At 38.6% G+C, this 22,923-nt stretch overlaps 1 protein-coding gene across 1 annotated transcript in view; it reads left to right on the plus strand.

Annotated features, from left to right (window-relative positions):
- Nucleotides 1–6,315: 6,315 nt before the first annotated feature.
- Cenpe (centromere protein E) overlaps nucleotides 6,316–22,923 on the plus strand; it is a 61,887-nt gene continuing 45,279 nt past the window's right edge. The window contains exons 1-15 of the mRNA XM_042701653.1: nucleotides 6,316–6,431; nucleotides 7,582–7,673; nucleotides 10,019–10,108; nucleotides 10,220–10,338; nucleotides 11,237–11,356; nucleotides 11,769–11,850; nucleotides 12,269–12,336; nucleotides 12,574–12,639; nucleotides 13,755–13,806; nucleotides 16,181–16,268; nucleotides 16,805–16,934; nucleotides 17,772–17,891; nucleotides 19,854–20,012; nucleotides 21,266–21,413; nucleotides 22,055–22,143. Coding sequence (XP_042557587.1) covers nucleotides 6,376–6,431; nucleotides 7,582–7,673; nucleotides 10,019–10,108; nucleotides 10,220–10,338; nucleotides 11,237–11,356; nucleotides 11,769–11,850; nucleotides 12,269–12,336; nucleotides 12,574–12,639; nucleotides 13,755–13,806; nucleotides 16,181–16,268; nucleotides 16,805–16,934; nucleotides 17,772–17,891; nucleotides 19,854–20,012; nucleotides 21,266–21,413; nucleotides 22,055–22,143 — 1,479 coding nt within the window. The 5' untranslated portion in view covers nucleotides 6,316–6,375. The remainder of the gene's footprint in view (nucleotides 6,432–7,581; nucleotides 7,674–10,018; nucleotides 10,109–10,219; nucleotides 10,339–11,236; nucleotides 11,357–11,768; nucleotides 11,851–12,268; nucleotides 12,337–12,573; nucleotides 12,640–13,754; nucleotides 13,807–16,180; nucleotides 16,269–16,804; nucleotides 16,935–17,771; nucleotides 17,892–19,853; nucleotides 20,013–21,265; nucleotides 21,414–22,054; nucleotides 22,144–22,923) is intronic.

Raw genomic sequence — 22,923 nt, forward strand, 5'->3', positions numbered from 1 at the left:
CAAGTCTCAGTGCCCAGCTTTGTTTCATTGATTTTCCTTTTGAAGTTTTGTTTGTTTCTGTGGGGGATGCCCTTCTGGCAATACCTTCGTGCACAAAATGAATGAAATATGTTTGACTACTATTTTAGCTCTTTTGAACTAGTTTGTAATGTGACCATGATTGTTTTAAATAAAGTTCCGCAGGAAATTCATTTTGGAATAAATAGTAAGGGAAATGCTGGATATAGTCAAATGGAGTCCAACTGCAGATTTAAAATATATTGAGGGTGAACAGGAGAGAGAAAAATAAGATGGTTTGAAATTCTTAAACACAAACATCACAGAAATGACAAAACCCCTTAAAATAGCTCTAGAAAGACTGAAGCCCAGAATGTGCTGAAATTGATGGCGGGGGGGGGGGGGGGGGGGGGGGGGGGGGAGGGGGAGGGGGGTTGGGGAGGGGAGTTGGAGAGAACTAAAAAAAAAGAGACAAGTAGGAAGGTTTTAATTTAATTTCAGGGAAGTCATAAATAAGGAATATCCATTTCCTTACTACAAACAGATAATAGAATATTAATAGATCATAAAAGAAAGGCAGAATGTTCCATTAAACAAACTTTATTTCATTTTCTCCAAGAAATAGAGTTTTTTAATAATATGTTACCCCTAAAATTTTCATGGGCTACTCAAATAACAATGGTGAATTTCAGACAACTCCAAAGAACTAGGAAAACTACTCTCCAAAGAGAACAAATACCAGGCAGTCCATTTCACTAGTTTAAGTATACAAACCCTAAAAGAAAAGCACTCGTTTTCTTTAATTGTCAGTCTTAGTATATATCCAGGACACGCGGAAGAGGTCAAAAGCTATGTACATATAACCATATAACCTGATGCTAAGTGAAATGAACCCCAAGATAGGGACACAGAGATTTTATCTTTCCTGTTGTCCTTTTTAATGTACTTATAATGTACTATGTACTTATTTTTATTTCTTTGTATGTTCTTCCTCCATGGTACAACCCCTGTTGTGACTGTATTTGATTTGGTGTCCTGCATCTTGTATATGCATTTTTCTAATTTGGGGAGGGGAAGGGAAATAACAAAATGCTGAAATAAGGATACAGGATGACCCATTGTAACAATGAGATGTACAAGACACTATGTTGAAAACAAACTTTACAACTTTGAGGCGGAGGGAGGAGTAGTTGGAGAGGAAAGGGATAGTAGGGGAAAAATAAAGGAGAGGGTAACAATGCTCGATAGGAAATGGAACCATTATCTGGCTCATTCAACTGTAACTCCTCTGTATAGCATCTTTACAATAAAAATACATATTAAGAACAAAAATGGCAGTTTTTAAGCATTACTAATTTAATACTATTAAATATCTAGTCACTATTCAAATATCTCCCATTGTTTCAGTCATGTATTCTTGAGAGTTTTTTTCCCATCAAGAACCAAGCTAGGCCCACAAATTGTTTTTAGATAAAAAGGTTCTATCGTTTCTTAATGTACACATTCCTTCTCCTCTTTTTCTCAACTTATAATGTTTGTGGGGGGGGTAGTTGGGGGGCTGGAGGTCGTACAAATTTAAACTCTAGTTTAAACATAGTCTACCTATGTTAGGCTTCCATTGTAGCTAGGAAAGTAAGTGATAGCTATTTACTGAGAGGGATACTTTTTACAAACTTTTCAGCTCTGGCTGGCCTAGAATCGTGATCTTCCCAGCTTCAGCAGCCTAAGCAAGTAGCTAGGGTTACAGGCATAAGCCCTCAACTTTCTTTTTTCTTTTCTTTTTCTTTTTTTTCTTTTCTTTCTTTCTTTTTTTTTTTTTTGCTGGCTTTTTCTGAGTAGTTTATTGGAGATAAGAGTCTCACAGACTTTCCTGCCCACACTGGCTTTGAACTGCAATCCTCAGATTTCAGCCTTCTAAGTAGCTAGGATTACAAGTATGAGCCACTGGCACACAGCTTTCTTTTTTTTTTTAATTGATGAAACAGAATTTACTATGAAGATACAGACCTTCTCCATCACATGAGGAAGGTTTATGATGAAAACCATTGGTAATGGTCAGAAAACGTTTCATGATGTTTTTCACCATCATGAGGTTTCCTCTCACACCAATGAAAGGACACACCCCCATCCTGATAGCCAACCATTCCTCAGGAGAAGAGCATACAGTGAGAGAAGAGTGAGTGCAGAGGCAGAATGGCTGGCATTGAGGAGGCTGGACTGAAGTATGAAATTAGGCCTTCTTACCTGACCATCTTCATTTCCCAATAAAGAGAGAATAAGACCCGAGCTTGAGGGGGCATGACCAAGGTATGGACCATCAAGAAGGGAAAGGATGTTCACCAAGAACAAGAACCCCTGTTGTCACTGTATTTGCTTTTGGTACCCTGGTATTGTATATACGTTTACTGCAATTAGGGAAGGGAAGGCGAACAACAGAATGGTGAGACAAAGGCCAAGCAGGGAACCAAAGCAATAGCAATATACACAATGGAAATGATCTGTACACTTAGGGGCGGAGGTGGGAGGGAGGGAAAGTAGGAGAAAAATGAGGGAAGGGGTAACAAGTTTGACAAGACATGTACTTATTACCTTACCCATGTATCTGCAACCCCTCTGTACATCACTTTGACAGTAAAAAAAATAAATAAAAATGTTAAAATGCCCCTGTGAAGCTTTTGTTATCTAGGTCTAGAAGTGACACCTTTACTAAGAGTCAGGATGGCCGTGTCAATTTGGGGTTTTTTTGTCTAGAAAGAGAATCGATTTCATTGGATTCCTTTCTGCTTGAGCTTTCCCCTGTAACACACACCTCTCTCCTCACTCCCTCACCTAGTAATATTGAACTGTATACTCACCTGTACACTCATTCATCCTAAATTTAAGCAAGTTTCTTTTGGTATTGTTTCATTATTTGAACTGCCTATATATGTGTTTGTAATATATAGTACAATGTTTGAAACACACACTATGGAATTCTTAAATCAAGCTAATGAGCACATGTATTATCTCATATGCATTTTAATTTTTTTTTACTTTTTAAATTGTTAATGTAATGGTGATGTACAGAGGGGTAATAGTAACATAAACCCAGTAAAGAGTACATCTCTTTTTGGACAATATCACCCTTTCCCTAGCTCTCTCTCCCAGTTTTTCCCTCCCATCCCCACTCACAAGTTGTATAGTTCATTTTCAACGTAGTGTCCAGTCAATACCACTACTATATTTGTTCACCCTTTGTCCCTCCATTTCTTTGCTCCCCTTACCCTCCCAAAGACAGATGAATGAACAAGCAAGACAAAAGGAAAAGAAAACAACAACAGTATAAAAGAAAAGAGAAAGACTCTTGTGTCCATTTCTTGGAGTTTATTTTCATATATATTATTTCATATAATCAGATGCACATGGGCATTGTGCCTTTGTGATCCTCTCCTAAGAATATCCTCCTTTGGTCTCACTCTGTTAGCACACATGCATTTTTGTGGTTAAAAACAAGTCTATTTTTTTTGTTTGTTGGTTTTCCAATGAGGACTCATAGACTTATGGGAGCTGGAAAGGATCTTACAAGTACATTCAATTCTCTCACTTTGTGGATGGAAAAAAAATAATTCATGGAGATAAATAATTTTCAAGTATGGCATTACTTGTAAATGGTGGAGTTGGACTGACCAGGCTGGAAGTTTTCATAGTGCCACACAAGTTCTCTGTAACCATGAGTAAAAGGAAAGAAAATGGAAGTAGGAAACTTGAAGGGATGGGCAGGGTTGGAAGAGATGGGGAGAATGACAAAAGGAATGACACTGATCAAGATGCATTGTACTCATAAGTTAACATGTTCAATTGAAACCCCTTTGTACATCTACTTAAGTTAAAACATAGAGTATCTGGGGAAGGAAAGTGATATCATGTCTGTAATTATTACAAATAAAGATCTCTAAGCTGGGCTGGGAAGGTGGCTCAGTGGTAGAGTGCTTGCCTTGCATGCATGAGGCCCTGGGTTCGATTCCTCAGCACCACATAAGCAGCAAAAGCCAGAAGTGGTGCTATGGCTCAAGTGGTAGAGCGCTAGCCTTGAGCTGAAGAGCTGAGGGATAGTGCCCAGGCCCAGAGTTCAGGCCCCACTACCGGACCCCCCCCCCAAAAGAAAAGAAAGAAAGAAAATAAGCATTTAATTAATTTAAGAAATTAAGTCATGTGCCAGTGGCTCACACATGTAATCCTAGAAATTCAGGAGACTGAGATCTGTGGATCAAGGTTCAAAGCCAACCCTTGGGCAAGAGAGTCCATTAGACTCTTATGTCCAATTAACCACCAAAAAACTAGAAGTAGAGCTATGGCTCAAAGTGGTAGAATACTAGCCTTGAGCAAAAGAGCTCAAGAATAATGCCCAGTCCCTGAGTTCAAGCCCCATGACTGACCAAAAAAAAAAAAAAGAAATTAAGCATTATACCTATTAGAAAAAAAAAAGTAATTCCTATTGAAGGGGATGGCATGATATAAATACATACCATAGTTAATTTTATGTACAATACATATAGTGACCACAGTTAAGTAATTTGAATTGGTGAATGCTTTTAATACAAGAAGTTTCTACAAATCCTGACATTTGCACCACATTCAAACACTATCCAGTTACTGCTTCAAAATTTGTACTTCAAATAATATCCAGTTAGGCTAAGCTTTTTGGAAGAATTACAGCACCCTCTGCAGTTTAAATATAATAATACAGTTTAAAGGTTGGAGGGGGTGGGGGAACAAAACATCAATTAGCATGCCTCAGAAATTCACTTTCCCTTCTTGAATGGAATTAAAATACCTTCACAAGTAAGTCACTTTATAGGGCTCACACTCATAATCCTAGCTACTCAGAAGGCTGAGATCAGAACATCATGGGGTTTGAAGCCAGGTCAGACTGAAAATTTCATGAGTCTCTTATCTCCAATTAACCAGCAGAGCAGGAACTGAAGGTGTGGCTCAGGTGGTAGAGTGTTAGCCTTGAATGGAAAAGCCAAATGATAGTTTGAGGTCCTGAGTTCAAGTCCTAATGCCACTACAAAATAATTATAGTTACTAAAAAAAATGAGTAATTGCAGTCATATTTCAGTTAGGGAGTGTGGACATTTCTTGCTGCTTCTTTCAAAATTAGGAAAATTCTTGCAGCTTCCTTAGAAATCAATCAACAAACAGGGTAAAAGCAGTCTTTAAAAGGACATGAGTACTTTCTAGCACACATACTTAGGGCAAAGAAAAAGCTAAATACTATTTTGTTGAAATATTAGAATCACTTTCCCTCTTCTACTAACGAAATTCTAGCATATGATTAAACAAGTGTTTCCAGTCTTCAGTGATTCTTTCCCCCATCAGCCTGTAAGGAACTCAGGCAATAGAAACAAATCAAAAGGTCAAGAAGTGGAAGGGGTTGGGGGGAGGAGGACGACACTAAGGCCAGAATTTCAAAGGGATGCAACAGGGTTTTAGGTTTCTGGACTTGGCAGTGAATTTCTAAATCCTCTGAGGTTTTTGTTTGCTTGTTTGTTTGTTTGGGAGAACATTGGTAGGACTTTCTTTTGTGGGGATTTTTTTTCTGCTAGCGTGTCTTGTTTTGTTGTCTCCATTGATCAAGACACATTGCATTCATAATCTGACTTGAGGCATTGAAACCTCTTTGTACAACTACTTAAAAAAAAAATAGACACACTTCACAGACACACCCACACACATATTTGTATATTCTCCTTTGTTCGTGAAAAGCAAACCTCTGTCTACCTAGTTTCTGCTACAGAATGCCAGTTCTTCAAGGATAAGCTGGCGGGAAAGTTGGTGTTTGGGAATGGCTTCCCGCTTTGCAGGGCCACATCTGGGAACCAACTCCTGAGATCTCCTCTGAGCTCAGTTCCTGCACTCCGGAACTCAGACCTTTTAAATCCCTCCCCGCCTCTTTCCCCCCCCACCCCTCCCCGCTCCCCGCCCCTTCCCACCCTCTTCCACCTCCACCCCACCCCCGCTCGGGTGCAGTGGTCTCGTCTCTCGTCTCCCTCCTCCCTCCAGGTGCCGTAAGTGAACTGTCCCGTGACGTCACGAGCCCACGGTCCAATCAAAAGCGGCGCAGGGGAAATTTTAAACTTAGAGGCCGGGGTTGGAGTCGCTGCGGGACGCCGGGCCTTCAACTCCGGGCCTTCACCCTTTTCCCGGGTCGCTGTCGGGGGACGCCCGGCCTTCACCCTTTTCCCGGGTCGCTGTCGGGGGACGCCCGGCCTTCACCCTTTTCCCGGGTCGCTGTCGGGGGACGCCCGGCCTTGCCCCTCCCGGGTCCCCGGGCCTTCACCCTTCACCCGGGGTGCTGCCCGGGGGGACGCCGGGCTTCACGGTCGCGCGGGCGCCATGGCTGAGGAGACGGCGGTGGCGGTGTGCGTGCGAGTGCGGCCGCTGAGCAGCAGGTGGGTGACGGACCGCGCGCGGCCTGCGTGGGGCGGGCTGGCTGTGGGTTCGAATCCCGGCTCCCCATCGGGGGAGAGCGGGCCGGGTGTGCGGGCGGTCTGGCCGCTCCCGCAGCGGACCTCCGTCCGGACCCGGCCGGCCTCGTCCCGGGGAGAGAGGCGGGCAGCGGACGGCGCTGGCTTTCGGGTGGCGTGTGTGAGGAACGGCCATTGAAGGCGGACTTGGCGTTTCGGACCTGGGGTTGTCCACGTTTGGAAATTGCCTACCGATTCAACAAAGAAGCACCTTTCTCTCGTTTGTGAAAAGAGAGCTACAGCTGCGTTGTCCTTGACCCTTGCCATCTATCCTGGGAAGGGTGACCAGGAGCTGGAGGCTGGTGTCAGAGAGGTGACCGTTTGGGGTGGCGGAGGCCGGAGCCCGGAAGGTTCTGACCCTTTCCATGAATGAAAGAATCGGTCTGCCCTTTTATCAGAAGACCTTTGAAGATGGTTGATGGCTGTCGTTGTTAGGATGCATGTAGGAATTTAGGAGCAGGTGAGGTTGAAAAGGGAGGTGACGTATCAGTTGTGTTACACTAGAAAGGGGCTTGCAACTAACTACTTTGTCTTGGGCTAGCTACCAAAGGGGCAACCTTGATCTTTATTCCTCCCTTCCTCCTTCTGTGCAGGCCTCAGGCCTCTTGTCTTCCCGCAGGCCTCTTGCCACTTCTCCTGCTTCTCTCTTCGGCCCTGTGTCCCTGTCTTCGGTCTTCACCACCACAGGGAGCAACCCAGCCTATACATAGGCTGTGCCCCTGCCCACACTCCAATGGCTAACCGCCCATTGGCCCCACTCCAAGCTGCCCACTGCCCAGCCACTCCCAGTGGGGCACAGGGCACTGGTTATTACAGAAGGGCATAATCAGAAATGGTGTTTTGAATCTCTTCCTTCAGTTGTGGGTGGGGGGGGGGGCGGGGAGAGTAAGGGGACATAGGGCTTCACAAGGAAACCCATGAGAAGACAAGAGATCACAGAACCCCCTTTTAGGAGAATGGAACTCTGAGACTTCTATTACATTCTCTTACATGTTATCACCATATTTTCTTCTTATAGCATGATTTCGGTGGTCACTTGTACCATACTAAAATGCAATGTTTTTAATTCTTCTAGGGAAGAAGAACTTGGAGAAGCTATTCAAGTTTACTGGAAAACTGGCAATAATGTCATCTATCAGGTTGATGGGAGTAAATCCTTCAATTTTGGTAAGCCTGTCATAGCACCAGAGTTAGCTTATGCACTTTGTAGTGACCTGTAACCCCAGTATTTGGGAGGCTGAGGCAGGCAACCAAGAGTTAGCTTGCATCCTTTAACTATTCAGGAGAACAGAAGGCAAATAAATTGTATCAAATGTGTCTTAACATTCGGTAAATAGAAATAGAAATTGTTTATAAGTATGGATGGTGAGATAATAATTGATGTTTAGAACACAATTATAGCCATAATACCTCGTTACTAAAACAAATAATTAACTTTTTATTGGTTTAATTGTAATCTAAAGCTCCATGAACCCAAATATGTTGTATAACATCAAATCATTTAAGATCATTCAATTTACTATACTAAATTCATTTTTTCATTTTTTTTACTTATTACCATATGTTGTGCAGAAGAGTTTTACTTGCATACAATGTACTTCAATTGTTTGTTATTTTTCATCCAAACTCTTTAAAGAATAAATGAAGAGATTAGTTCTCATCCTTTGCCTTTTTTGAGCTTATCATCATATGATAATATTAAACTTATGGTGAAATACACTTTGTAGGCTTGGTACTGAGAGATCCAACTTAGTCCCAGTGTCCTCAAAGCCATGGGCCCTAAGATTGAAGACTATCCTAAAGGATTTTGAGGTCCTGAGGGGTAACAAGATTGATTTCTTTATTGATTTAACATGTGCCAGACACTGTTCTAAGCGTTTCCCATATCTTCTTTAAACTCTCTAACAAGGCTATGCAGTAGGTATGATTGCTTTCTTCATGTTAATGAGGAATCACACTGTCATGTATAAGAATCGGACTTTAATCCAAGTTATAGCCACCATCTAATGCTGTCAAGACAGCACAGAATAACTTCTCCACTCAACAACCTTAAGAATGAGTGATTAGGTAGTCACCTTATTGTTAAACCGGAAAATCAATAAATAACATTTGAGTGCCAAGAAGTTGGAGTTACAGTTATTCTCTTGAAAGGACTATTTGCTAATGTGGACCTCATTTTTTTTTTAACGGTATAACTATGTGTTAGAGATTATAAACCCAATTTTAAGAGATAAGCAAGCATTCAGACTGGTGCCACAGTTCTTTAGCTATATAGGCATGAGAAGATTTGGATTCATTCACCTGCCTGAGATAAATGACATTAGTCTGAATTTGATTTACATACTAGCTCTTCACTCTGAAATCATGACCCCTGAATAGCCTTCCACTGGTGCTTGGGTTTCTTATGGACTTCAGCCTACAAGGAAGATGCATGGTTACATGCCAGCAGTATGATCACTGCATTTCTCCTTGTGGATCAGTGCATTTCCTTCCTCATTTACAAACCTGTTTCCTATGAGCATTTTCACAAGGCCACTACTGAAAGAACTGCCTGGTTTTAATGCACTAATGCAAGCAGTTAGATCATAGAATGACAGATTGATCAGCACAGTCAGTCAATGCTCCACTAAATACAGCCATCAGCTGCCAGACATCTTTTATACATTTGAATTTTGTTCAGGGCTTTTCTTCCAGATCTCTGTATTTCTTGGCTGAACTTGGAGCTAGGCCCTCTGGCTGACTACATTAGAAAACATAAAAGTTTCTCAAGGAATAGTAATAGTTCACAGTTCCTTTGTATTAATTATGTATTTGCAATAATTCTGTCAGGATGGTAACAGATACCAGTTTTACAGATCAGAAGAAACACAGTTTATGAAGGGTTAACATCCAGACAGATTCTAGAGTTCTATAGGCAACCATTGTGTCCACCTGCCTTTGGAAGACATATAGGATGGTTGCCTTGTGGGGTTTTTTTTTTGTTTTGTTTTTTGGGTCCGGTTGTGGGGCCTGAACTCTGGGCCTGGGCGCTGCCCCTCAGCTCTTCAGCTCAAGGCTAGCGCTCTACCACTTGAGCCACAGCACCACTTCTGGCTTTTTTCTTTTTGCTTATGTGGTGCTGAGGAATCAAACCCAGGGCCTCAGGCATGCAAGGCAAGCGCTCTACCACTGAGCCACCTTCCCAGCCCAGCCTTGTGGGGTTTTGTTGTTGTTGTTTGATGGTTTATTTATTCGTTGTGGTGTTGGGGATCAAACCCAGAGCATTGCATCTGCTAGGCAAGCACTTTGCAACTGAGCTACATCCCAGCCTGACTTGTGGTTTTTATTTGTGAAGAACAACACATTTTACCTTTGGGAAGGATATTTTCAGGAGATAAAAAGTTGAAGAAAATACTGCTTTAACTATCTTCTCACTCAAGATCCTGACATTTTTACTTCTTTGGGTAACTACTCAACTGAGTAAAAACACAGTTGATTTGTTTGATTGAGCTTCTGTATTCTTGTCCTTTTAGATCGTGTCTTTCACAGTAAGGAAACCACTAAAAATGTGTATGAAGAAATAGCAGTACCAATCATTGATTCTGCTATCCAGGGCTACAATGGTTTGTATTACCCTCCCTGCTGAAGAAGCATTTTAGTCTTAAGTGTCTTTCTGACAAGTAATAATAGCTTTATTCACTGTAGATCATCTTTGCATGTGTTTGTGTTTGCAGGTACTATCTTTGCCTATGGGCAGACTGCTTCAGGGAAAACACACACTATGATGGGTTCAGAAGATTGTTTAGGAGTTATACCCAGGGCAGTTCATGACATTTTCCAGAAAATAAAAAAGGTAATAGTGTGGTTCACAAGTAGACATGGGTAAAAGTCATAATAATTAGAAGTATTGATGTCTCTTTCTTGTGAAAATGAAAAGAAGTGGGCTGGAGGTGTGACTCAAGTAGTAGAGCACTTGCTTAGCAAGCAACAAGGCCCTGAGTTCAAAAACAGATGAAACAAAATGTATGTATACTTTCTCACCACAGACTTTATAGAACTTAACATTCTTTAAGTCTTTCCCAAGTCCTACAACACAGTAATACTTCTAACAGATAGTAAGCTAAATTAAGTATTAGGAAAAAATTATTTGAATACTTAGCTCCACATCATCTTAGTTTTAGGTAGAACTAAAAGAAGGGAAGCAGAAGCCCAAACTATGCTTTTTCATTGAAGTAAAGGCATCTATTTTTAGTTTTATGTTGAGACTACATAAGTAGTCTCAAAAGACCCTACATAAGTAGGGTGTTCACTTTTTATTATATCTGAACCAATGTTTTTGTATTTTTATGTTTCTTGTTGTCAACATAGATCCATAGGATTTGTTCTGTTTAATAAATAACTTTATTAGTCAGGTATCAGTTGGTCATGTCTATAACCCTAGCTACTTGGGAAATTGAGATTTATACTAGCAAGATTCAAAACCAGTCCAAGCAGAAAAGTCCACAAAACTCTTAGCTCCAGTTAGCAAAAAGCCAGACTGAAGGCATGGCTCAAGTAGAAGAGTGCTAGACTTGAGGGGGAAAAAAAGCTGAGTTTTTTTCCCTTAGAGTTTAAGTTCCCTTAATTCAAGCCTCAGTACTGACTAGTCAATTAACCAATCAATAGTTGTCTTTCATTCTAATATGAACAGATAAACATTCAAACATTAATTTTTATACCTGAGTGTTTCTGATATTTTATACTTCTTTTAGTTTCCTGAGAGAGAATTTCTCCTACGAGTATCTTACATGGAAATATACAATGAAACCATTACAGACTTACTCTGCAACACTGAAAAAGTGAAACCTTTGATAATTCGGGAAGACATTAATGTGAGTAATAATTAAGATGACTTTAAAACACTCACTGGATTATTCTAAATATTTTAAAGTGTGTTCTGTTTCTGTGTTTGTCTTCTTTCTGTTTTGGATTTTGTTAAAGTGTTTAGCGATCATTTTTTTTAAGCAGTAAATATAGTTTTAAAATATTGGCAGCCATAATATTTCAGTATAAGTTCCCAAAAGTTGCAAAATGGAAACGTCAAGGTAGAATTTGGTATTCTTGGATGTATGCAATAAGCTTAATACTCATAGATTTGTTTGCTGTTCCTCTTCCAAATAATAGGTCTGTTTTTCTAACTTCTTCAGATGAATTCAGCAATTGATTTTACCGTTGTCATGGGTTTTTTTGAAAAAGCAAACTGTAACTTTTTCTCTAATCTTTCCCTAATTAAAATGATTTCAGAGGAATGTATATGTTGCTGATCTCACAGAAGAAGTGGTTTACACATCAGAAATGGCTTTGAAATGGATCACAAAGGGAGAAAGTAAGACTATGCTGTTTTTGTTTTTGTGCTAGTAGTGGGGCAGGAACCTAGAGCTTTGCGTATTTCCTTAGCTATTTTGCTCAAGACTATTGCTCTACCACTTGAACCACAACTCTACTTCCAGCTTTGCTGGTTAATTGGGGATAGGAGTCTCAGCTTTTTCTGCCAGGGCTGGCTTCAAACCAAGACTTTCATATCTCAGCCTCCGGAGTAGCTAGGTTTAAAAGTATGAGCCACTAGCACCTAGTATTGTTGTGTGTCAAACACTTATAAAAAGGAGTTTAAAATTGAATCACATTTTTTATTGTTTTGCTAAACATGCTTTGACTCATACTTGTTCTTAATAGCCTGAAATGAAAATTAATGTTTTTCTTGGACTATAACATATATGTCACTGAAATGTGACTCATATTTACAGAAAACAGACACTATGGAACAACAAAAATGAACCAAAGAAGCAGCCGATCGCACACCATCTTTAGGATGGTAAGTAGTCTCCCTACCTGGGGTCAGTCTTCCCAAATAAATTGCACTCATTGTTGGGGCAGTGGGGAGGGAAGGGATGGTAGTGGAAAAACAAAGGAGGGGGTAACAATGATCAATAGGCAATGTACTTATTGCCTTACTCATATAACTATAACCCCTCTGTACAGGATCTTTACAACAAAAATATATTTTAAAAAAGATTGCATTCATCTCCTACAAGTTGCTTTTCCTTGACAGATTTTAGAAAGTAGAGAGAAAGGTGAGCCTTCTAACTGTGATGGATCCATCAAAGTTTCTCACTTGGTGAGTGTTAATCATAATAATGTACCATTGTAGGGGGAAAACAATGGAGCGGGAACAATACTCAATAGGAAGTGTACTCATTACCTTACTCATGTAACTGTAACCCTCTGTATAGTATCTTTACAATAAAAAATAAATATTTTTAAAAAAAGAATGTACCATATGGTCCCAAATAAGAATGAACTCAGCTTAGTAACAACTGATAACTATACTCTATGCAGGGGGAGTATAGGTTGGCAGTTAGCCTGACCTTCTCAATGTACCAGATTGCTAGCTGAAATGGTATAAGGATAATTTAACGACATTTTATTCTAGTACATCATGGCCACCATCTCTTCTAAAATTTAGGTGAAAAGCTTTAGGAGTTGGGGCTTTTCCTAACCAGCAATGGAGTCAGGACTTCTCTGTACATATTGGTAGTCGTTTTTGATGCATCTTTATCTTTATTTCCCTTTGTCCAGTTATCCCATTATTTATTGAGTCCATCTTGATACATGTCTTCTGCATTACTATTTGGTCTTCTGGAACCTCGCCACTATGAGCTTCCTTTCTCTGGTCCATCATATAGACTGCTAAGATCATAAAGCATTACTTTTGCTATCTTACTACTTGGACAGAATCTCACACCTCGTAACCTGTGTGACTTCCTTCCACCCCATGAGGTGGAAGGAAGGACTTCTTGATATTCCCAACTTTACTAAGAGGAAAATGAGCAATGGCTTTACTTCTGCTCTCTTTGTATAGTTATTTCTAATGTTCTATTCTGTCAGGGCAAACATTGCCTTCTTAGTGTAGCTTTGCCACCTTTATCCTTCTTCCCCTATTCCGTAAGTGATGGGTTCTTTACCATTCCATGAAGATATGGTGCTGGCAGTGTTATGGAGTGTGTGTTGTAAGAAAGAAAAGATAGAGAGACCAGTGTGACTAGAGAGAAAGGGGAAATCCTGAACAGTGAAGGGAGACAAGGATCCAGATGGGATTTTTAGAGATGCCATGATTTTAAGATGTCCTCTCAGTGGTTTCAACTGTATTTCAAATTCTACTTCTAAAAATTTCTTTTGATCTTTTTCAAATTGCTGTTTCTAAGGGCATTTTTTTCCCACCCCATCCTACAGAATTTGGTGGATCTGGCAGGCAGTGAGAGAGCTGCTCAAACGGGAGCTGAAGGTAATAAGAATTTGTGAAATACCAAGACTTAATGTCTTCCTATTCTTCAATAAGATGAAAAGTGTTACGAGATATTTTTAGAAATAGCTGGGTGCTGCTGGCTCACACCTGTAATCCTAGCTACTCAGGAGTCTGCTCAGATCTGAGATCTGAGGATTGTGGTTCAAAGCCAACCCAAGCAGGAAAGTTCATGAGACCCTTATCTCTAACTACCAAAAAGGTGGAAGTGCAGGTGTGGCACAAGTGCTAAAGCACTAGCTTTGAACATAAAAGCTCAAAGACAGTGCCCAAGTCCTGAGTTCAAACCCCCGGACCAGTACTAAATAAATAAATAAATAAGTGAAGTAATCATTTAAAAATTCTGATAAAAGGGTATAACAAAAATAAACAATAGTGGGGCTGGGAAGGTGGCTCAGTGGTAGAGCTCTTGCCTTGCATGCAGGAGGCCCTGGGTTCGATTCCTCAGCACCACATAAGCAAAAAGAAAAAAGCCAGAAGTGGCGCTGTGGCTCAAGTGGTAGAGCGCTAGCCTTGAGCTGAAGAGCTGAGGGACAGTGCCCAGGCCCCAGAGTTCAGGCCTCACGCCCGGACCCAAAAAATAAATAAATAAATAAACAATAGTATCTGGTTAGATAGTTACTTTGAGTTACTATAACACCCATTGAAATACTAAAATATACAGTTGATGGAGTCATATAACTGGAAAGCCATGGAGAGTACCATGAAAACTATCTAAAATTTCTTACTTAGTTAAGGAATTGGGAAAGGTAGCAGAAGGCATCTTTTCAGTGCTAACTTTCTGATTTTAAGATTCTCAGATATTTACACATGTACAAATTTTTCTTTTTTAGCACCTTTGTCCTTCAGACTTTATGTAGAATAACATCAATTAGAGACCATGGTTAGCAATAAGAAGAAAACTCTGAATCTTTTCCTAGTATTTGAGAAATAATATCATATATCATCCAAATATATTCATACAGAGAAAAACCTCAACATTGGTCCTAGCGTAACAACATTTTTCATTATAAAAGTGGCCATTTAGCCGGGCACCGGTGGCTCATGCCTGTAATCCTAGCTACTCAGGAGGCTGAGATCTGAGGATAGAGATTCAAAGCCAGCCCAGGCAGGAAAGTCCATGAGATTCTTATCTCTAATAAAACCACTCAAAAACTGGAAGTGGCGCTGTGGCTCAAGCGGTAGAGCGCTCTCCTTGAGCTGAAGAGCTCAGGGACAATGCCCAAGCCCAGAGTTCAAGCCCCACGGCTGACAAAAAAAAAAAAGTGGCCATTTAATATGTCCACTTCTCTAGTAAGTTGTAAACAACAACAACAAAAAAGTTCAAATAGAAAGACTCCATTTATAATAACTTCAGAGACATGATATCTAGGAAGAAGTTAAACTCAGCATTGGACAAAATTCACTTAAAACACTAAATCCAAGATTTCAATATAAATTGTACTTGAAAAAGATGGAAAAATATGTGGAAGCAGGAAATGTTTCTTTTTTTTTCCTTCTCCCTACTTTAATCCTGATATACTAAAGTAAATACTTGCTAAAAAAAATTTTAAAGCATAAATTTATGTTTATAAGAAAAAAGAAAAAGATGGAAAAACATGATTAGATTAAAAAAAATTCAACATCAGGCTTCTTCTCTGAAGAAATTTCTAGATTTCCTAACAAGAATAGCAAAAGTATGTTTTTGTACTGTTAGTAAACTGCCTCCTGCAGCCTAACTATAGAGTCATTTAGCTAAGCATATAGCCAGCACACACCAGCCCATCCTCAAACCTATGAACAAGGAATGAGTGCTGCTTGTTTTAAGCTTGTGTGTTAGGCAGCAATATTCAGTGATAACTGAGTAATGTCCCTGTTAAATAAATGTGTTCAAAACCTTATGTAGAAATATTTTTTGTAAAAGCAATAGATAGGAAATCTACATGTCTTTCAGTAGTGCACAGGTAATTATATTCTGATGCATCCATACAGATTTTTATTATATAAAAAGACTGAGCTAAGCACAGGTGGCTCATGCCTGTAATCTAGTTACTCAGAATACTGAGAGATGAGAATCACAGTTCGAAGCCAGCCCAGGCAGGAAAGTCCATGAGACTCTTACCTCCAATAAAGTACTGGAAATGGCAATGTGGTTCAAGTGATAGAGCACAAACCTCGATTAAAAGCTCAAGGATAGCAGCCAGACCCTGAATTCAAGCTCCAGGTCTTGTGGGGGGCGGTCAGAGAGATTCCAAAAGAAATTTTTTGTTTGAACTCTGGGCCTCATGCTTGGCTGGCTGGCTGGCTGGCATTCTACAATTTGAGCCACATCTTGAGTTACAGGGAGACAATTTGCATATTTGTTTAATAAATTCAGGTGTGCGACTAAAGGAAGGCTGTAATATTAATCGGAGCCTATTTATCTTGGGACAAGTAATCAAGAAACTTAGTGATGGACAAATTGGGTAAGTATCCCATTATGGACTCACTTATGGCTTATGTTTTTTATTAGGTTGGAATCTAATACTTGAGTTAATAATCAAGAATGTTGACATTTTTCACATAATAAAAATCTTTGATAAGGTTATAGGATGAACCATTGTAACAAAGAGAAGTACAAGACACTATGTTGAAAATGAACTTTACAACTTCAGGGGTTGGGGAGAGAGAAGTTGGGGAGGTGGGGAGGGAAGGGATGGTAGGAGATAAACAAAGGAGGAGGTAACAATGCTCAATAGGAAATGTACTCATTACCTTACTCTTGTAACTGTAACCCCTCTGTGTAGTATTTTTACAATAAAAAATATATACAAAAAAATCTTTGAGGATTCTGTATACATATATATTCAGAATTTATATAACTTATATGTTTTGCCTCATAATTCTGTAAAGAATTTTTTTAATGCTGTGACTACTTTTCAGTATTCTCTGTTAAAAAATAAAAAATGCTTATTGTATAAAAATTCTCATTTTTTTTCTCCCAAACTCACTTCTTGCTAAGTGGTTACATAAATTATCGAGATAGCAAATTAACACGAATTCTTCAAAACTCCTTGGGAGGAAATGCAAAAACACGTATTATCTGCACAGTTACTTCCGTGTCTTTTGAAGAAACCCTTAGTACTCTCCAGGTAAGCTTGATTTTTTTTTTTCTCTTCCTAATATTAAGAGAAGATGAACTTCAAGGAGAAAAGAAAATGCCTATTAAATTAAATTTCAATACAATTAATATGTTATTTAACATTCTTTAATTTTCCCAAACTTGAATGAATAATTTCTTTAATGTTTTTATAACTTTTGCCACATAAAACACCATTTTAACTGAAATTGACTGGATATTTTCTTTTAAGAAATTCAATTTATATACTTAATTTACCATAAAGAGAAATTTGCCACACAAATAGAAAGCAACTTCCCCAAAAATAATTCTTGAATTTTTGTTTACTGTGGACTGCTTTACTCTGAGTTAGAGGCCTGCAATTTCAATTGATAAAATAGATTTTGATGGAGGATTCAATCTTATTTAATGGTGGTCTTCATCTTCTCACTTAAAGTTACTCTTTGCAGTCCTGTATGAGCAGCATTGCTTTAAATACCTGTCGAGTAGAAAATAAAAATTCCTGTCATCACAGGAATTACAGAGTAGATAAGTAGTACCAAGCCTTTGGTTCTCAAGTGGCTAATAAGTAATCTAGCATCCAAAGGAAAGATATGTAACTCTGGATTAGAAGTAATCTTCAGAATACAGCAAGCACCCCTGGCATGGATGAGATTCCAGAAAGCCATTGTTTGTAGGATCTTGGTTAGTATATATCTTTAAGATATTTCTTCCATTTCTGTGAAGACTATGTTACCAAACCTTGTTAGAAGTATATATGTAGGATGTTCCCTGTGTCCAAAAGTGTTAAACCAACTGAGAATAATTATAAATTGTTTAATCTTGAGCATTTGCACTTCTTTTTCCCCAGTTTGCTAGTACTGCTAAGTATATGAAAAATACTCCTTATGTCAACGAAGTATCGAGTGATGAAGCTCTTCTGAAAAGATACAGGAAAGAAATCATGGATCTTAAAAAACAGTTAGAAGAGGTATGTGTGAATTGTTTCACTGAAGACTGGAATGAACTAGAATAAGGGAGATCTGCCCAAGAGACTAAATTTATGAATATCAGAGTTGCTACAACTTAAGTCTAAGTACTGTAACCGTTTTTTTAACCAAGAAGAAACCAACTCCTAAAAATTTAACTTTCAGGGAAGGGGTCAGCTTAATGATGGAGTGTTTGCCTAACACCCTTCAAGCCCTAGGATCAGTCTCCAGCACCTCAAAGTATTTTTAGATTGAATATGCTATAAACTGAGATATCTGGCGATGGTTTTAGATTTTGATTTAGATTTGACATGAAATTATTTTGTTTTTGTTTTTCAAATGAACCAAGTAGAAATATGTTTAAAAACTTTTTACAAATAATGACTGAGATTAAAAAGACATATCATGTTTACTTCCTTTTTAATTAGCATGTGTTAATTATACAAAATAATGGGATTGGTCTATTTGGATAGGTATATATAATATACTTTGATATTTGTCACCCATTATCCTCTCTTGTACCCCCAGCCCTTTTCTAGGAACCTTCCTCTTCCCAAATAGTTGTCCCTCTTTTTTTTTCTCTCTCTCTCTTTATTTGTCAATTATGGGGCTTGAACTCAGAGCCTTAGTGCTGTCCTTGAGCTCTTTGCCTCAAGGCTAGTGCTCTGCCACTTTGAAGCACACCTCCACTTCCAGATTTTGAGTGGTTGATTGGAGGTAAGAGTCTCACAGGTAATTTTCTGCCTGGGCTGACTTCGAATTGTGGTCCTCAGATCTCAGCCTCCTGAGTAGCTAGAATTACCAATGCCCAGCAATTTTAGTGATCTTTTTAAAAAAATCTAAAATAATCAGGTGGCAGTGTTAATAAGATAACATCTCTATTATCAGTATTTGAGTCAGCTTTTATGACTTCTCTGCCTATTCGTGAATTCATAGACAAATAGTAGAATAAGCTTACCTTAATTTTACTTAAACTTGCTCTGTATTACCTAGTTTGTCAGATGAATGCAAAATAAACTACAATAAATAGTTATTTTCATTATTTCAATTAGGTCTTATTTTACAGTATTATCTGCTGTGTTGTGTTGTGGGGGGGGGGGGGGGAGGGGGTATGTGTGGGTGGTATGTATATCATCCAGGATGGAATTAAGGTCTGTGATAGACATGGTATTTTATTCCTATTAGATTTGGTTCAAGACAAATGAAAGTTAGAATTCCACAAAAAAGGAGCTATATTCTCCTTTATGTGAAATTTCAGGCTTTCTGATATAGTTTATAATATAATATGTTCTAAAGTATATTCTCTAGGGGGAAAACCCCTGGATTTTGAAGATAATTGTAGAGAATTTCATCAGTTATTAATATTGTTCTTATTGTTAGAGAATTATGAATTTCTAATTCTTTTACTCAGCTACAATTAAAAATGTTTGATGTTTGGGCTGTGAGTGAAATTTAAATATTATACTATCCTTTTTATTTGTTAAAAATAAAATTGGGCCAGCTGCAGTGGCTCACACCTGTAATCCTAACTACTCAGGAAGCTGAGATCTGAGGATCGCAGTTCGAAGCCATCTCAGGCTTATCTCCAGTTAATCACCAGAAAAACCAGAAGTGGTGCTGTGCCTCAAAGTGGTAGAGCACTAGCCTTGAGCAAAAGAGCTCAAGGACAGTGCCCAGGCCCTAAGTTCAAGCCCCATGACCAACTAAATAAGTAAATAAATAGAATTATTTAATAACATTGTTATCTTTTACCCTGTACATAGAATAGTGACATGAGAAGAAATATGCACTTTGCCTTCTTTATATGTGAGAAATTCTTGGTTATGGAAATTATATATTATGGATTCTACATGTAGGGTCAATTTTATTGCAATGGAAGTTCTCATAGATCATGTGAAAAATTAATATTCTGTTGTTTAAGCTTCTTTTAGGGTTTTAACATAATCTAATATTACCTCCTGTAGGTAAATGTAAAAACTCGAGCCCAGGAAATGGAAAAAGACCAGTTGGCCCAACTTTTGGATGAAAAAGACTTGCTTCAAAAAGTTCAAGATAAGAAAATTCAGAACCTAACACAGATGCTGGTGACCTCGTCTTCTCACACATCTCAACATGAACTGAGGGTAACATTTGAAACTAATGGCTTGAAAGAGAGAGAGAAATAAGGAATGAGGGAGAAAGGATAGGTTAGGATTTTCTACATATTTAATACATAATTAGGTACTTCTTATCATTTGACGCAGTGTAGTATAACCTATTGGCAATGTGCTTTATAGCAGTCACTAGAAAATGTGGGAATATTCCCTATTGAAAGACATAGAAATATTAATCTCAAGAAAGCTAAGCTAGACTGGGCAGGTAGTATACACCAAAATCTGAGTACCTAGGAAGCAAAGGCAGAAGGAGCTCAAGTTCTAGGCCATCCTGAACTATATAGTGAAACCCTGAAATAAATACAAACATACATAAATAAGAAAACTGTTCTGTAATAGTAGTCAATGGATGATCAAACCTATAGCTTCCGATTTGCATGCTTTTTGTTTTTATCAGAATATGGATTCATGGATTGAAGAGATGTTTTGGGGAGGGTGATAGTGTCAAATTTAGGAGGGTGGCCTCTGGAGCTGGACCAACTGGATTTGAATTCCACTTCAGTTCCTAACTCTAGACCTTAGAAAAATCTCACTAAAGGAAAATCAAATGGCTACCTGCGCTATAACTTTCTTATTCTTACCAATTAGAACTGGGTATCCAAAGTAGTAACCATAGCGATGACAGCATTTGTCCTCTCTGTGTAACACTACCTTTTTAACAGGCTCTGAAGCAACACTAGTTCCTTTCAAATAAATCCCAGAAAAGCTTATAAGTATTCAAAACTGAAATTTAGAGGCTTAAGGATATAGTTCAGTGGTAGAGCGTGTAAGTATTTAGCAGCACAAGGTACCAGGTTCAAAATCCCCACCAATAAAAAAAAAAAGAGAGAGAAAATTAAGCAGTGTTTTTATCAAATTTATAACCAGAATAAACACTTATTTGAAAACTTTAGGGATGTTTTCTTATCTCAAATTATCCTTATACTGGTTCCCTTGGTTTTTTTTTGTTTTTTTTTGTTTTTGGGTCCGGTGATGGGGCCTGAACTCTGGGGCCTGAGTGCTGTCCCTCAGCTCTTCAGCTCAAGGCTAGCGCTCTACCACTTGAGCCACAGCGCCACTTCCGGCTTTTTTCTGTTTGCTTATGTGGTGCTGAGGAATTGAACCCAGGGCCTCATGCATGCAAGGCAAGCACTCTACCACTGAGCCACCTTCCCAGCCCTCCTTGTTTTTTTTGTATCTGAGCTCAAATCTATGTGAAGTAATTTTGATTTTTCTTTCTTTAGGCTAAAAAGAAACGAAGAGTTACATGGTGCTATGGAAAACTTAGCAAAATGAAGGACTCAAACTATGTAAATGAATTTAATATGCCAGCAAATGTAACAACAAGAACACACACAAAATCTTTCAGTACACTGGGAGAAGTTGATGAGTGTAAGTGCCTTGTTAAGTGAACTATATTTAATTATAAAAGATCCCTTTAAGGCTTCCCTATGTATTTAGCTAATGTGGTAAACACATTTAAATAAAATGTGGGTCATTAGATATGATTACAACAGAGATCGTAATAAAAGTAATTAACATTAAGAAAATAAACATTAATGAAATCCTGTTCATTTCAAATCTCTCAAAAATTAAGCACTACAATTGAAAATGAGTTAAGTAGTTTTATTTTTATTCCTGTTATTAAATAAGTACAGTAGTCATATCAGATCTTCCATTCTTAAAGTGGCATTTATACAGAAATCTTTTCAAAAAGGCATGTGCAGTGTTATAATCTATTCTTAGAGGCATTGTAAAACCTACTGGCAGTGATCAAATCTCACATACTGAATTTATCCTATTTACCTGTGTTGTATTAAGGATCCAATGTTTTAGCATCAGTTCCAGCCAGCTACCTGAATTCTTACAATAATATAACTGATCATACCTGTTATTAATGTATTATTAGTATTGATACTCCAGAAATGTGGTTAATGTGAGCTTATTATCATTGCCTCTCTGGTCAAAACTACGTCATCTTCAGTTTGATTTTTGGATGTTCATGGACTAATTTCTTTTTCCTCTAATTATAGCTCTCTGCTCTGAGTCTGATGTGTTCAGTAATACTCTTGATCCATTAAGTGAGATAGAGTGGAGTTCAGCAACAAAGCTGCTAAGTGAGGTAACTTGATGTATTTTACAGGCCATTTTCTTATCTATCTTCTTGAAATTTGCCTGTATCTATGATTTTGTTAAAATATTCCTGTTTCAATTTGGGAAATGCTGTGAGGGTCAGACTATATTAGTAATGCCAAAATTCTCAGGCATATAATAGAAGAATGATACACCAGAGAGGTAAAATAATAATTGCTAAATTACAAATGTATGTAGATAATTCTTGTACTTGATTGTTTAAGATTAACAGTAGGGGGCTGGGAAGGTGGCTCAGTGGTAGAGCACTTGCCTTGCATGCCTGAGGCCCTGGGTTCGATTCCTCAGCACCACATAAGAAAAAAAAAAAAGCCAGAAGTGGTGCTGTGGCTCAAGTGGTAGAGCGCTAACCTTGAGCTGAAGAGCTGAGGGACAGCACCCAGACCCAGGGTTCAGGCCCCACGACCGGACCAAAAAAAAAAAAAAGAATAACAGTAGGGCTAGGAATATGGCTTAGTGATAGAGTGCTTGCCTAGCATGCATGAAGCCCTGGGTTCGATTTCTCAGTACCACATATATAAAAAAAGCTGAAGTAGTGCTGTGGCTGAAGGGGTAGAGTGCTAGCCTTTAGCAAAGAAGCTCAGGGACAGTGCCTAGGCCCTGGGTTCAAGCCCCAGGACTAGCCAAAAAAAAAAAAAAAGTAATAAACAATAAAGTGACAAGGAGAAGGTCTATATTTTAAGTGCTGACACACACTATTATAGGCTTAATTACCTTTTCAGTCTGAAGAGAGATAGTCCATGAATAAGGG

Source organism: Dipodomys spectabilis, unplaced genomic scaffold, assembly GCF_019054845.1.
Source record: "Dipodomys spectabilis isolate Male_0828 unplaced genomic scaffold, ASM1905484v1 ptg000297l, whole genome shotgun sequence".
Classification (NCBI taxonomy): Eukaryota; Metazoa; Chordata; class Mammalia; order Rodentia; family Heteromyidae; genus Dipodomys; species Dipodomys spectabilis.